General features: G+C 41.4%; 1 protein-coding gene across 1 annotated transcript in view; it reads right to left on the minus strand.

The window, feature by feature from the left end:
• The window catches only part of LOC104541605 (protein Jumonji-like), a gene marked incomplete at both ends in the record, with an annotated part of 46,348 nt that overhangs the window by 2,012 nt on the left and 27,417 nt on the right, over positions 1-16,919 (minus strand). Inside the window, one exon of the mRNA XM_010185710.1 lies at positions 11,600-11,769. Within this exon, the coding sequence (XP_010184012.1) occupies positions 11,600-11,769 (170 nt within the window). The remainder of the gene's footprint in view (positions 1-11,599; positions 11,770-16,919) is intronic.

Raw genomic sequence — 16,919 nt, forward strand, 5'->3', positions numbered from 1 at the left:
GAAAGAGCGAATATAATTCCTTCTTTTGCTTTGCTTGCAGTTGCAGCTTTTACATTACCCATTAGACTGTCTTTACCTCAATCCATGAGTTTTTGCACTTCCACCCTTTCAATTCTCTCCCCCATCCCACCACAGGGAGCAAGTGAGTGGCTGTGCAGCTATGGCATAATGACTCTTCCCCTTGAAATAACATGTGTATTAATCTATCCAACCCAGAAATAAATGTATGGACACATACGGTTATCCTAGGGGGAAAGCCTTTTACATGCCAAAATTTTCATATTTATACAGATTAATGATCAAATTAAGACTGCTGACATATTTCAAGGCATGGGAGCTGTAGCAACTAACAGAAACAAAAACCTTCACATTTCTTATGGAAGCCCAGAACTTTTTGGCGCACTCTAAGCCATCAACCATAGTAGGTAAGAGGTGCTGAGAGGCACATTAATTATTCTGCTTTAAGTCTCAACAGCAACTGACCAGAACACTCCAAAATAGTGACTCTAGGGCAGTGCTGCTTGAAAAAGAAACCTTCTTTTTTCTTCCGTCTAGGTACCCAGGTCTGTGGTGTCGATTCAGAAGTTAGGAGCTCTGCAAGTCTGTACTGTGAAACAGTTCTAATCGGGATCCAAAGTCTGGCACTATCAGTGTATTCATGCATTGACAAATGATGGCAGTAAAAGAAAGTTAGATGCAAACACAGACTGAAATCTCACTATTATAATGAGAGAAATAAACAGTCAGAAATGTTATTATTTTGAGACACTAAAATAGGAGAGCAGATACAGAGTCTATTTTCCAAACCTCATCTTCTCTGGAGTTCCATATCCCTGAGCTTTTTTGTCAGCTGCTTTCAACTGCATGCAGCAAAAAAACCCCTCATCTGCGACGCAAATGTTGTTATTACAACTGTAATACTTTTTCATTATTATTTTAAAACACAGAATAAAATATAGTACTGTGTCATTCTGCTAAGAAAGGAGGGAGGGTCTAACCCAAGTGAAAGAGGAGATAAAAACTTCACCTAACTCCTGGTATTCAATGGCTATAATCTCAGTGCATAAATCTCTGGTCAGAATGACATTTTTTAATTCTTTCCAATCAAGAACTATGGACAACAATGGTTAAACTGCATTCCTGGGACAGCTGGGACTGTTTGGGAAGCACATTTCCAGAGAAATTAGACTAGCAACAATAACACCAGAGAGTCCAGCTAGCCCTCACTTTACTGATCTAAGTGCTCTGCAACATGAGAGCTCAGAGAAACCTGGCATTCAGTCTCGGTCGCCTCCTCTCCTCCTCCTCCCCCTCAGCTTCTTCTACATATTTATTAAAGTTGACTTGGAAAACAGAAAGAAAGAAAAAAAAGCCTGGACTCACACATTTTTTGTTCTATTTAAGCATTACTATGAATGGGTGACACTGAAAGAAATCCAAAAGCTTTGCGGTTTTTTGCTTACTTTTTATATTAGAACTATTTTTATCATCATCTTTTATATTAAGATTTCAGTTCTGAAATAGCCTCAAAAAAAGAGAATTTGTTCACACTTACGGGTTGAGCTGGTTAAAACCACTTTTACTTTAAGTCTATGTAGCTAAACATGTCCAAAAGGCTGAGAAAAGACTAGTTTTAGGCTCAAGATACTGTAAATTCCCTTTATGAGCAAACTGAAGGACAGACAATCCTGGTAAGTATGCTGATTTCATTCAAGCCAAAAGAATGACAATATATTGATTAGGCAACACCTACCATGTTTCAGTGTGACTGGTTGATGTGCACTGGTGGTTGACACCAAGCAAACAGCTAAGAGGACCCCCCAGAATTCTTCTTTGGGAGTAAAACTCACACTTCTCATGAGTGAAGAACTAATGAAGCTCATATGAGCAAAGCTGCACCGTTAATGAATAGAAGCTAGGTGATTACTCACCTGCTTTATAAAAATAAAAATTCCTGTCCCAAATATCCCTCATCGTCTCTGAGACCAGACAGGGATGTATATATGGTGCCATAACCTACCTCTATAGAGGACATTATCTGTTACTCAAAGCTGCTAATTCATATGAGCAATCAGTAGTGTTATTGTAACCATGAATGTCTAAGACCACTGGAGATGTGGAGAGGAATGTGCGCTCAAAGAACCGGTTTGTTTTTTCCAGCTATTCAGTTGTTCTAACAACATGTATAAATCTGGCCTGTCTTCATCTCAAGTTAAGAACACGGTGGTTTTCCTTACGGACAGACTTCATGGAGAGTTACTGCTCTCAGGTTTCTTCATGTATAACAGACTTTTATCATTAAAATGATATATTACAGCAAGATTATAAAAACCCTGCAAAATGGCATGCGAATAAAAAAAACTGCAGGTTCATCAGATACATACATACACACACATTTACAGAACATACAGCTGTAGGCACTTGCTTCTCTTTTTAATTTACAATGTACTATTCTGCAAATTTTTGCCTTTGCCTGGACACACTCAGCAACAGAAACCGAGGAAGCAGCTCTGCCAGTTCATTCCTGCACACATTTTGCCAGTCAGACAGAAAAGTAAAGATGAGCACTCATCCCTCCACCTCCTCTTGCCCTCTCCAGCACCAAGACATGATTCTCAAAGCTTACCCAGGACAATCTAAAGAGTAACATTAGAATTTTATTAATAACCAACAGCAAAAGAGAAGAGCTGCAATGTAGCAACATCTATGCCCGGGAGGTGGTGCGTGCCAGGTCTCAGCACTGTAGGTATGTAACCCCCCCTTCCTTGCTTTCCATCCCCAAGAAAACAGCAGAAAAAACCTGCAAGGGAATTACGAGAGCCTGTGGCTTTATTGATTTTTACAAGTTTCCTTCTGTGCTGGGAGCCCCCAAGTCGTGCAGGCAGCTGCTACCATGGGCACGGCGGCAGATGAAGGAGGAGAGCACCGGAGCAGCTCCCCAGCACCTGGGAAAAGGGTGCAAGAAGCCCTCCACATTGAGAGCCCACCCTGCCACACACCCCATCAGCAGGTGCCTGAAAAACCCACTCACTCAGCAAATCTGATGGTAAACTAGGCAGTAAAATTTGACTTACCACCATTTATTTACAGGACATTTTCATACAAGCAACCATCTAGACTGTCTGTGGTGGCGCGGGCATTTTTCTTGGCATCGAAACTGGTCTACAGAGCATCTACCCCCATCTGGCCTCTTGTTCTTACTCCTATGCCACCACCTCGACTGTGGCAGTGTATTTTTTTTGTGGGGTCATGTGGTGAATCAGGTCATGGAACTGATTCAGATTAAAACCCCAGACTAAGGAAATTAAAGTCCATTAATAAATACTGTAACCGTAATGCAATGTTAAAAGCTCCCAAGTAAGGATTTGGAAAATTTCTATGCACACTTTTTCTTATTGAATGTGTAGCTTAATATATCACATTATGTTATTAAACAAAACATCAAATGCAGTATGTTTCCAATCTCTTGTGGGAGGTTGCACATTTTGCATTCTGTCCTGATGATGTCTAGGCACACACTTCCTAAATGCCTTTTTTTCCCTCCCCTCAAGACAGCTGATTTGTTCTGCATCAATATTTGCATAAAAGCATGTGTCATCACCACAGAACAGGATGTGGCAATCGCAACACGATGGACAAAAAGGAGAAGCCAACAGTAACAAATGCAGTAAAGTGGGTAGGACACCTTGCCTTGAGCAGCTGTAACAGGAGTGTCTGTCTGATAGTGCTGTCAACCTGCTGCCCTGATCAGGACCACTCACATTTTCCCACTGAACAAGTTGCTGTTCACTCGCAGCCAAGAGCAGAAAAGCTACAGCCAAGGCCAGGCAGAAACCTGGAGGGGAGGGAACTTCCCAGCTTCTTCCACTCCTCCAAATCACTGCGGGAAGGCCAAAGCTGGCCCTCGTCGTGCGGCTTTGAAAGGCAAACAAATTGCCGTGGCTGACTAAGGGATTGCAAACCACACGGAAAGCTCAGACAGCTAACAAAACCCCAGGTACCCTCTCCTCACAAGTATCAGAGCAGGAGCTGCTGCTCCTGCGAACAGAAACCGCTGTGCGTGACAAATTTTGAGGAAGTCTTTACTGGTGATTTTTCTTTTTTAAATTCACTCATCATGGTTACAATGAGCTATGAATTACTACCAAAAGGGAGGATACTCAGCTTTTTAAAAAATGAGGTTTGAAGTATATTTGGCAACTGTTTCCCTCAGTATCTGCAGTTTCATTATTGAAATTCTCTCTTGAGTATTTTTGCCTTCCCTCCTATTGTGAGAGCAACACAAAAGAAAACCTAACTATATAGGAAAAACAATTACCACAACTATACACAAAGTGTTGCCTAATGCATATGAAAGGATGACAAATGTATTTAATGTCCTCTGCTATAATAATTTGATGCTTATACAACAATAAGTACAAGGTAAAAGATGTTTTTTAAGTCATGGTGCTGCTTTTAGCAGTTTTCTTGGAAAGATGTTACCCTCTGCATGTGCAAAATTCAGGCTTGTTACTATCAGTAAGCAGAATTGATGCTTACACAACCTGTATGTACAGATCCACTGACCTCAGCAGCAAGTGCCTGATTAACAGAATAAACTATATTCTTTTTCAGCCATTTTATTTGACTAATGAGGTTATTAAATTTTTTTTATTTGACAAATGTGTTATTTTCCCTCCTAAATTACGGTATGTTTTGTTTCTCATTAAATTACATTAACTTTTGTCTTGGACCAGCTAAATACATTTTAAAAAAACACTGAATTTGGATCTGAGGAGTGGAATCAGAAGTATGGAAAGTGCACGTGCTTTGCCAAAAGCACTATTTCATTACTCTTCAGAATTAGCTGGCAGTGCTTCTGCAATATTTACTGAAGTACAAACCAAATGTTTTCATCTGGACAGGATTCAAACCCTGGTATGTTACAACCACAACAAAAATCATCTCAATCCAAGAGCCTTCTCTGTAATTTGGGCTGTGGTTTCTGCAAAATTGGAGGATTCTTCTCCATGAATTATTTACACCGACTTCCCTTCCAGCTTTTTTTTTTTTCCTCCTACCAATTAAACATAACCCAGATGTGCTTTGGAAAAAATCTTAGAACAATTTAAGACATCAGAGTGATTTAAGCACAAGGCAGGTCAAGGTACGTGGGACTCAAGCCTGCCCTGATGAACAGATGGCCTGCCAAGCCCTATAATGAGCTGCATCCAGAGGTTTGGCTTCTTCTCTTGACACACAGCCTCATTTTGGGGCTATGCAGGTGGAAAAACCGTGCCTCTCAAATGCTCCTGAGGTACTGGCATCTCAGTGCTTAAAATTTAGGGCCTGCTTCTCATTTATCATATGTCCTACTTTACTACGTTTTGGCAGGACAGCGCCAAGTCCCTGAAGTGCGAATAAATGTAATTTATGCCCACACTTTACGGTTGTTTTACGGAGCAAGGCTAAAAGAGAATGAACTGCACAAACTCCATAGGAAAGAGCAATTTTTTTTTTTCTTGGAGCCACTTGTCTGACTCCACCTGCAGGAACAGTCCCAGAGGGAGCTCGCTGGTGCCTGAACGAGAGGCAGGAAAAGGCCATCCCAAGTACAGAAACAAAACAGGGCTCATGAACACACGACTGGTCAAACCTCTCTGTCATTGTATTAATCACAAGATGCTTAGTGCTATGCCTATCTTATTGGCTACTACAGTGACATAAAACCCATTTTCTTCTCAGTCCATTCCTCAAAGCAGTAGAGCTAAAAACCAAAAAGCCACAGAAAATTGATCCTTTTTTTAGGGATACGGAGCTAGGCTGGAGAAACATGTGAATCTTCAGGGGAAAAAAAAAGTAAGGTTCACTTTCCAAAGTCAACAAAACACACACCAAGCATAGTGCTTCTCACATCTACAATTCATATCTGACAATCTCAAAGCAATTTACTGCCACTAACCTGACTAGATTCAGAGGCTAACCTCAAAACCAGTCCTTCCCATGTACACTTCAACCACCAACTTTTTGTCCTCTCCACCATGAACAAGACTGCAAATCCCAAGCCACTGTGCTGCCATTCCCAGAAGGCTACCAGGCTGTGTTACATACCCAAGAGATCCTGAGCCCCTCCTAGCACAAAACACATCTTCTGGGGAACACTGAACTTATGGTCGGTTCACAGGTTACAGACGCAGGCTTACAAGTTTCTGGATGGGAGGAAGGAAGGGCTGGAATGGCCTTTGTCAGAATACTTTATGTTGCCCATCTGGGCACCAAAAACTGTAGGCAGCAAAGTTTTGAAGCACTGCTGCTGCCATCAGAACACTCAGATTTTAGGCCAGTAGCTCATCCATATTCAACGTCCAGCTAGGTCAATACCCATACACAGAGTTAAATATTTCTCCTCATTTTACATAAAAAACTAAGCAGCTCCCTGAGGGACTCAGAGAGACTCTGTGGCAAAGACAAAGGCTGAACCACAAGATCAGTCTCCCATTTCAACGAGCTTATTTCATCCTGTGGCGTTTTGCTGGGGTAGATACTAGAATCAAACCAGGAAGATCAGGGTAAAACTTCGATTCAGCTGCACTACTACACACATACACACACACACACACTACTCTTCTCTTGCACTCAGCAGCTCTCACAACTTTTTAGATGTCATAGTAGGCATAAACAGATGTGAAGATGCACCCTCCACTGCAGGCCTGGAAGGATGGCCTCTCCAGCAGCACTCCCGCTCCCTGGGAAGAAATAATGCGCCATGGTGCGGGTTGCCAGGCTCTCTCTGCATACTTCACACATGTGCTTTCCACTATGAGCCTGCATATCCACTTATCTCTGGCAACGCTGCTTAAATGACTCTTGTTCTAAACCACCACCACCAGCCTAGAGCAGCATATTCTACAGGTGGACTACATGGTTGCGTGGATGAGATATACCTCTTCTTTTACACTTCGATGTTACTCCGAACTTTAAAAAAGAACTTCAAAATTGAGATTACAGTTGCTAAATGCCAACTTATTTACATTAAATGGTTTGTGCCATTAAGATTCCACACCCCTAAGTTTATTCTTGTGTTTTCAATTCATCCCCAAATTTCAGTCTCAATCATCTAACGATTTAACAACACAACTGATAAAAAGTCTTCTTTCAGTATTTTAAACAAATTACCATAACTCTTCATGTTTTAGTATTATTTTGGAATTATAAAAACTAACCTAGACTGCAAAGCCGCTCATATTTTTGGACAGCGTCAGCATTTCATTGCTTTGTTTCCAGCCTAATCAGGTTGCTGTGTTATTTAACATGCTTATGGTGATCTGGAGAGCACGTCCCCACAGTGGCAATGTGCTCCCCTTGGAAGGCTGGGACTTCAGAAATGTCACTGATGCAGCTGCAGGCTCTTGTAAAGGCCACTATACACCAGGCAAGTCTACCTTCTGCTTTGTTAAAAGCTATGCAAATTAATGGTCATTTTCTAACATGCTCAAAATTAAGAGCTCCCAAGGTTTTGTTTTCAGGGCCTCTCCTGCTGTAACAGAAAATCTCTGTAGGTATCTATTGGCATACACAATACAGTACCTCCTATTAAGACACGAGAGAGAAGACTGGGGTTAAAGGCCCCCGAGCTTACCAACTAAAGAAGGTGTTTAAAACAAAAGGCCTGTTTAAGAGCAAACGGTAGGAGAACTGTGGCACTGAGATTCAGAAGTTACTGAGGTTAGGACAAGCATGCTATAGTGATACTTTCTATTATAGTTTTGCCGAGTTGTAAGAAACGTTCACATCGTTAAGTCACTGCAGTACTCAAAGAACACAAAGAGTCATGCATTTTGCAGAACAGCTGTTAGAAGAGCCTGAAAACTTGATTTGTGAGATCTCAATTAAACCATCTTTATTTAGGAATTCCAGAAATTCTCTAGCATGTAACTCCCTGAGGCCTGGCTTAATTAGAGAATTGATCATGGGAAAACTTCTTAAAATGTAGGCTTCTAATCACAAGCCTTCCTGTTATCACCTTTTGCCAAAGATCCATTGCTCACAGGGAGTTGCTGCTTCTCCTCTCTTTACCCCTATACTATTCCACTCGCAGTATTTTTAACCTGTAAATAATTATAGAGAGTAAAGGTAACTTAAATGCACTGTAACAGAAGCTAGTAAGAAAATTTAATCAGAGGCAGAAAACGCAGTAAAAGCTAAAGCTGTCGTACAACTGCATGGAGACGACACACTCGTATCTACGTGCGCTGCTGAAAGATATTAATTATGCCTCTGGCAACGGGCATACGGGCTCCTTCATGGAAGCTATTTAAAGATAAGAACGCTGCAGACAAACACTTCAGAGCTATCTGCACTACTCCCTTCCTTCTTGTGTTGGAAATTCTAGGTCACAATTTAATTATTTTTTTTTAAGCATTTTAAAATAACAGAAAGCAGGGGAGCTTTGTCAAGTCTGGTCAGTTAGATGTATTCCAGGGTGCTCAGATATTCATCAACTGTTACAGCTTTTTCATTCTGCTCTGCTTACCTTTTAAGAAGTAATTAGTAGTTACTACATTGTATTATCAAATCAAGGGTTCAAAAAACAAACTAATTAAAAATCATCTAAAGCCCCTAGTATTCTGGATAATGAAACCAAGCACGTCATCTTGGTTAAATTATCTCCCTTTGAAATTACAGGATGATAAAAAAAAATAAGTAAAAGTGATTTGAATCATTAGATTTTCTGACACATAGGAGAAGGCCAGGTAAATGGGACTTTTTTCCGTGAGTATGAGACCTTATGCATGTGAAGGGCCTTTCTTCCACATTGCCACATGATAGCACTGCTCCATCACTCACAGCATTCAGCTGCTGCCGCCACTTAAAATACCCCCCTCCCAAAATACTGACGAGTGAACTTGTAGTGGTGACAGGATTTTTTTTTTAAACTTCTCTGTTTGAAAATAGAAAACGAAAGTATATGCTGACACGGTGTGACAAATTTACACTGTGCTTCTAACACTGCTGCTGGGTGAGGTGGCACAAGGACAGAGGTGTGACCACAGAGCTGCTTTCCCACCAGTCCTGGAGAAGACTCCCTTGTCGAAGAAAAGCTGTGATCATGAATGCAGGGTCTATATCAACAGAGCATTTTCAAGGACTAGGACTGAATAGAGTCTCACCTTTAAAAAAAACCAACAAAAATAAAACAAAAAAAACCCCCAAAAACCCCAACGAAACAAAAATGCCAAGAAACCAAACCAAACAAAAAAAACCAACACCCTAAACTATACAAACATGGGGATTTACTGTCCTGGATCTTACCACTATTATGCTTCCTACTAAACAATTTTCCTAGAGCTGAACTTACACCTTGTGAGTGCACTCCTAATTTCCATGTAATTGCATATCCCATTTCCTCATGAAAGTTCAAACAGCCAGGGCTGGACAGACATATCTGGACAGAAGTCAGAACAACCACATGTCCCACCATGCGAGCAATTTTGAATCCTCAACACTTCAATAAGTAATAGCACAGAGGTTCAAAACCAAAACAAACCCCTTAAAAAAATCACAAGTCTTTCCTACACAGGGTTTAAGTAAGCTGCTGGCTCCCTTTCTGCTTGTCTTCAGCCTGTTTAAGCAGACCAAGAACATGCCATGAGTGGCACTCTGAGAAGATTTTCCCTTGTGGTTTTCAATATAAGTGTAATTGGGATCTTGCAGTCTGAATGCACGTGTTGTCTGAAATATATGAGTACTCCTGCATACTGAAGAAATTAGGAATGAATTGCAAGTTCTTAATTGACAGTACAAAACATCAATTATTCTACAGATGAATAACAAAGAAGAAAATTACAGGTGCAAGAGCTAAACAGTCAGTGATTAAAATAGAAAAAAACCACCAAACCCTTCTGAATGAAGCACTGGAACAGGACAAAAGTACCCGTGCTTCCCATTTGCATTGTTAAAGCAGAAAGCTAAGAGACAGCAGGAAATAAAAATGGAGATAAGTCACATCCCCACACAGGTTGTCTTTCTTTAAGCGCAAGTGCCTTCAAAGCTATAAATAACACATGCTTAGTTAGCAAGCAGTGGAAACAAGTGTGTGAATGCAGCCATGTGTGCTCACACACATACACGCACACACCCCCGCCATCTGAATTTTCCCACCAACAACTGTGGCAGTTGGCCCAGATCACAGCAGTGACATGCTGCCAACAGACTGATCAACCTCACAGCAGACTAAATTAGAAATACGTTTCCACAGATTAAATTGCAGAGGACCGTGATGCCACTTTAAACTCCATTAGATTCTGCTCCTTGCAATCCTTTAAACAAACACAAAAGACAGCAAACCACCCTCCTTCATCCCAATCCACCCACTCACTTTACCAGAAGTCCCAACAGGATGAAGGCTCCATATTGGAGCAGAGTCACGACAGATAAATTAGCAACCAGTCTAGGGCTACCACTAGCCTAACATCTCCCAGAAGAGAAAAAAATAAGAAATCAAACCCCGCTGCACTAACGCGAGAAAGCCTCAGCAAAGTGCTAACCCGTGCTGCTCACAGATGCAATGGAGACCTCAGAACAGGAAAAGGGAACCCAAACAAAAGCTTTGAAGGATTCAATCCACTGGGTAAGATTTTTGCAGATGAGCCCTATCTTGTTGCAAATGCACGCCCTTTCAGCAGGTAATGGGACACAACAACAGCAAGAGGCATTGCTCCAGCACATCAAGGATAGAGCCGTGCCTAACTAAGGGGATGGGTGGGAACCTAATGCAAGCAAAGCATACCACTAGAGCCAATATTACACTTAGGAGATTAGACTGAAAGACACTATCCTCAGCACATGGCTTAAGACACAGGGCCATGGAAAGTCCCAAGAAAAATGACCACTCAGGTTAAGGTCTCCTTCTTTAGCCTAATCTGTCAGCTGTACCTCACACCGAGGTCCCAGGTCTGACATGCAGGCTTGCAGGCACACACCAGTGAACCCAGACACACACCATGCAGCTCCAGACAGGCTCAGGCACCTGCTACTGTGAGATAATTCGGGTAACACACTGTCCAACTTCAGATGCCTTGTCTGTGCTTGGGCTGCAGAGTGGAAGAGCTCACCTGTTTTAATTATCACCATGGGAACAATCCAGCTCATAGGGAAGCTACGATTAAGAACAGCAGCAACCTCTCCACCCACTGTCAGATGAAAAACCTCACTCAGATCAAACAATGAAGGACAGTGAATAGGTGGAGAAGGGGAATTTTCAATCAGATTTCTCCTCTCGCAGAAACAAGTACTCAGGCAAGTTAAGCACTTCTTCGGTTTACAGTCAGACAAAACAAAGGAGGATGGGGAGGACTTGAGAGTGCACCACAAAAACCCATTCAGGATAACAGAGTGCTAAGCATAAAATGAATTTCCTTTTGCACTATTACCGGCCTCATTTTATGGTCTTTACAACCAAGAACTTGAATGCTCCTGCTGCAGATACAGTCACATTACTGAGAACTGAAATGCACACAATATATTCAAGTGTAGCATTGTCTAGCTGCTACTCAGTGTGCGGTGCTACACCTCGTTCTTTGACTGAGCCCGTCCCCCACGGCTGCTGCAAGACTCCTACCTCGAAGACAGAGGAAAGTGAGAAAATCTTCTGTCTTGGGCTTCCTTTTGGAGAGGTCAGAAATCTGAGTGGCGGGAGGGGGTAACAACGGCTCCACTATCTTAATTGGAGTTGTGCTGGGACTGTTTGGCTGGGACTGAGCAAACTTCCTTTGTGCTTGCAGCCTTGGCCTGTGGAAACAAGAGCACATCAGAAGCATGTTAGGCAGAACTTGAAGGAGAGACATCAGAACGTAAAAATTCACCATCTAAAAAAAAAAACCAAACATATATATATATATACACACATATACACATGCGTATATATATCTCTCTATATATCTATATATGTAACTTTGAATCCATCTCTCACCAATATAATATCCCCTACCTGGGTCAATTGCAAAGACAGCATTTTATTTGCTTTATCCTTTGATATCTTCTGTGACAATGTGAAAAACCAGAGAGGGAACATCTTGACTCTAAAATCTGTGACTACTATTTCATATGTTCCAAGTATTTTCTTGCACATCCTGCAATTACAGTTTACCATTCACTTATTTGGAAAATAATCTGCAGTTTGCACTATGAAAGTGTTTTGGGGTATTTTTAAGTGTTAGTGTTCTTTGCTTCTTGTTTTTAATTAATTTACAAATGAGGTTTATTTTAACCCCATTAAGCTTTTAATTTATTCCAATCTGCTAGAATCTTATTTGCATGGTAAAATATATATTAATAGATCAGGTCTCAATGTTAGCCCCCAGTTCTACAAAAACAAATCAAAAAAGGGAAAGATATTTTTGACAGGGACACTACCAGGTAAAAGCCATTATATTTTTGTTCATTTGGCCAAAGCCTAGAAGAGAGTAAGCAACGAGGTCTGGAGTGGGGTTAAGTAGTATTTGCAATAAATTCGTAAGAATGAAGGACATGCATGGAGTGAATTTGTCCCAGTTCTGGTCCTGGGCAATGGACTGACGATTTCTGATAAATTCTAGAGCATGCCCGGGTATGGCTCTGGGGAAGGAACAGATGCAGGTGGCTCTGGCAGTCAGGCTGCAAATGATTTCAAGCCTATCTGAAGGCTCTGATTAACTACTAGGCGGCAATGAATATGATTTTCTTTAATACGTCTAGAACGCAAATTGGTATTAGGGAAAGCGCTTTGGGGCAGGACAGATACCCGGAGGGGGTCTCGCAGGGAACCTGGCTCTGCTCAGCATTTAAGAACATGCTAATTTCTCACTTAAGCAACTGGGATTCTAATTATGATCTTTATTACAGCTTCAAAAAGGAGAGAAGCCACTGAAAGAACTTAAAACCTCGTTGAGAAAGGATGCAATTTTATGTCATTTTCTTCCCTAATAGCAGAGTATTTACATAATGTCAAACTGAAACACGGATCAAATAACACTGAGGGAAAAGCCAGGTCTTGTCACTCCGCGGCAGGCTTGACTGTTGTGACTTAAGGAAAGCACAGTGATCGTTCAGTGTGGATGAAACACGTAAATGGCAAACCTCTGCTTTTTCATGAATATTAAGCTTGCATAGTTGGGTAAGACGAGGTTTGTCACTGTATTTTAAGCTTCTGCAATTTTGTGGCTAAAATAGAAAAAAAACCAACCTGAAAACACCAGCAGTGTTTGTACATTATATATATGTACCCTAATGGCAGTGGAGAACAAAAGCAGCATCACCAATTTTCTCCCTAGCTCCATATAAAATTGTCCACGTCCTCCTTATTGAACCCCCATGGCCCCAAACAACAAAAACCACCAGCAATTCTTACTGTTTATTTTCATCTCCTCAATGGCAAATATAGCATGGTATTTATAATTTTTTTCTCATGGTGTTTATAATTTGTGAACTAGAACTAAAAGACTGTTTGACACATATTTCCTCATATCTACGAACAATTATCTTTCCAGAATGAAGCTCTGGTGTAGATCCACCTGTATATCCCCAAAATTACTCCGATTGCCTTGCAAAGCTCTATTTCTTCAAGCAGATGGAGGACTCTCACACAGCATGAATGGGATTTTAATTTCAACCAGCTACATTTCTATCACCAAAGCCACACACACGGCCAGAGAAAAACACCTTGTGTTGGTTTCTGTTCTGCACTAAAAGTACGCTCTCTCGCCAAAAACCAGACTATAAAGGTTAGCAAGCCACCCTTCTTGCTGCTCTCATCTGCACAGTGATTTTTCCCCATCGATGTGCTTCCTCCGCTGGGCTGTTAAAAACACACACAAGCCGCTCACTGCATCTCTGGAAATACCTGCTCACATCTCATGTGATCAAAGATAAGCAGCAGGAAAACTCCACAGCCACCAACCCAAAAAGTAAAAGTTAATCCTGTTTCATGGTTCAAAATTAACCCTTTGCAGCAAGAAGCAGCCAGGGCTGTTTGCAGCATCCCTATTATTGGTCCCTAGAGCACTAAAAGAGGATTAGGGACTGACTTGTAAGTTCGGCACAGACATGAAATGAGTTAGTGAACTGAGAGTACATCTGATTCAGTCTGTCTTTGAAAACACAGCCTCCGCTGGCTGTCCTTCCCTGGCACAAACAATTCCCCACTGGTTTTGCTCGCCAGCCTGGCCTGGCAGTGTCACCAGCTCCTCACCACCCACCACGCTCCCGTGGAGACCCTTCATTTCAGCAAGGACAGTGAAAACGCCAGATGTTCCCCCTGCCTCTTGCTGCTTCCTGGTGAGGCTGTGAAGAGTTGTTGCTCTATGGTCAGAAGTGTCTGAGATGCTTCTCCTCTCACACCTCTGCTGATTTTGCTGTACTTCCTCCTGCCTCGTTTGAACTCACCAGTGCCACAAAACCAGGTCTGCTCCTTACAAAATTTTCATTTTTTATTAAGAGCCGGAGCAGTTAAAGGGCATAAGCAACACCAGTTTGATTTACAAACGCTAGTAAATGAAGGCACCCTTTTGTGACTGCAGTACCCTTTAGGTTTCTGCAAAAACTCCTGCTCTTTGCATGGATAGACATGTGCTCCACGGGCTTTTATTTCAATACCTGCGGGTGTACAGAGCGAGCCGTGAGCAAGAAACAAGCTCTTCTGTACACACTGGCATGAGGCACCAAGGTTAGGAATCAAAAGCCCAGCTTTTCTTCAGCCTTTGCTCCAGATCTGTGTTAAGATGACCAGTTTCAAAGGTGGGCCAGCAGAGGAAAAACATACATTTCAAAACATGGGCAACAACTTAAAACTGTTTCCTAGTGGGGAAGCGTATGCATCTTAATATGTACCCATGAAAACCTCTAGAAGCATAAAACCAATTATTTCGGGTACGGTTTCACATTACACTTAATCCAATATAAGCGTGAAGCTGCTGCCAAAAAAGGAGGTACCCCCTCCACTCTGGTTACATCAGATCAAGCGTAGCAGCCTGTTGTACTCCCTTACACATCACTTCTGAGCACAGCAGAACAGGTAAGAAGTGATAGAAGCGCTCAGAAAGACATTCTGTGTGCGACAAACACGCACCACCACCAGTGTGACTTTGCTCTTTGCTTGTTAATGCAACAATTTCTGCTGCAGTGACCTATTTAGTGCGCATTTGGCAACGGGAGACAGATTGGCACGGGCGGCAAAAAGAACAACAAAAATCCTGTTTCCGTCCTCAAAAGAAATTGCTCGCTGTGTCCTCATCAAAAGGGTATAAACTACGTACAACCTGCAAATATGCAAACAGAAAAAACTCTGCAAGAAGGAAAACGATGAGAGAAGAACTCAAACTACTACTACATTTAAACATCATGAAAACACCCAACATGCAGCCAGAAATATCCAGACTATCTAAAAATAAATAGTAATTCACCTTCTCTCACCAGAATGTTATTCTCATTCCTATTGCTTTTGACAGATTTTAACCACCTACCTATGACACAAAGTTCAAAAAAGCCTTGGTCTAAGAAAGCGTCACCTCCTTTTGATACATTTATTTTCTACCGAATCGACTGTTTAGGTCGGAGACAGCAAACGACAACCACAGACTAAAACTCCACAACACCACCACCCTGAGTGTACAAACACAGACTAGGCTGCAAAACATTTCTCTCCAATGCAAAATATCCTTTTTTGACACTTTTCTAGGCTGGAATTTATTTTTGGTTGAATATTTTAAGCAAATTGCATCCTTCAGAATCAAAACGCTACAGTTTGTGTTAGCTAAAAATACTTCAGAAATTTCTATTAAAATAGAAAATACTAGCACTATTCCTTCAGCTTGTAGAAAAGGACATGTTTAGGAAGAAAACACCTACTACACAAAGGCAGTCTTCTCTTCGCGAAGCAAAGCTCAGGCTAGTAATACCAGTCTGTGTTAAATTTGGTAAATGTTAACACTCTAGGTAACAGCACATGCTGTGTTAGCTACAAATCAAGTATTAAATTATTATTATGTGAGACTTAGTTGTACGTAGGTGCAAAAATATGACTACTTTCAGTTTATTACTCCATAACTCCTAAGTGAAAGCAAAGCATAAGTACTATAAAAACATACACAAAGAACAAGATGCACAATTGAACTGACAATAAATATATACAGTAATCCATAGTAAATTCCAGGGTTGAGAGGCTGTCCTCATATCCAAGCACCTCAGCTGGAAGGGATCTGCACAACAAACTCTTTTTCAGACATTGTCTGATCTCCAGCAACCTGCAGGTTTTCACTAAACTTCCTGCTTGTTATGCACTACAATATTTGCTTGCTGTTTGGTCTCACAACCTTTCGCTTACTCCTTGAACTTCACTCTTGCCTTCATTATTTCCTACTTTTCTGTTGTCCGATGTTAGTCCTGCTTACACCACCACGAGAGTCAGATTTCCAAACTCTACAGGAACCACAGCTTAAGCAGCTGCTTGAGTGTCACTGTTTCGTGATTAATTCCCATTTCTCTTTTCACTTTCTGAGCTGGAAAGTGGTTTTCAATTTCTCTGAGTTGCTAGCAAGCAGCCTGCAAGCTACAGCAAAGGAATCTACGCCTCTGTCTTTCTAAAAGCCGTGTCGGTATTTGGTTGCTTTGTTTTTTTTCACATCTCCTGAGAAACTGCAACGTAAGTATTCATAGATATTTACTTCTATCACATCAAAATTGCTACTACTAACTAGCGGAGATGAGCTGGTATTAGTTTTCACCAAACACTGCGTAGGCAGTTAGGAATACAGACTCACTCACTGCCTAATCTCAGGCTTGCTGTTGAGGAACCATCCTCTATCAAAACACATCTTTACTCAGGGAGAGTTTGGGTTTCCTGTTATTGCTCAGTTTGGCTTTGCAGCCGGATTTCTTTCATATTATGTCTCTTAATCCGGGCAGCA

Source organism: Mesitornis unicolor, unplaced genomic scaffold (genome assembly GCF_000695765.1).
Source record: "Mesitornis unicolor isolate BGI_N332 unplaced genomic scaffold, ASM69576v1 scaffold31815, whole genome shotgun sequence".
NCBI classification, from domain to species: Eukaryota; Metazoa; Chordata; class Aves; order Mesitornithiformes; family Mesitornithidae; genus Mesitornis; species Mesitornis unicolor.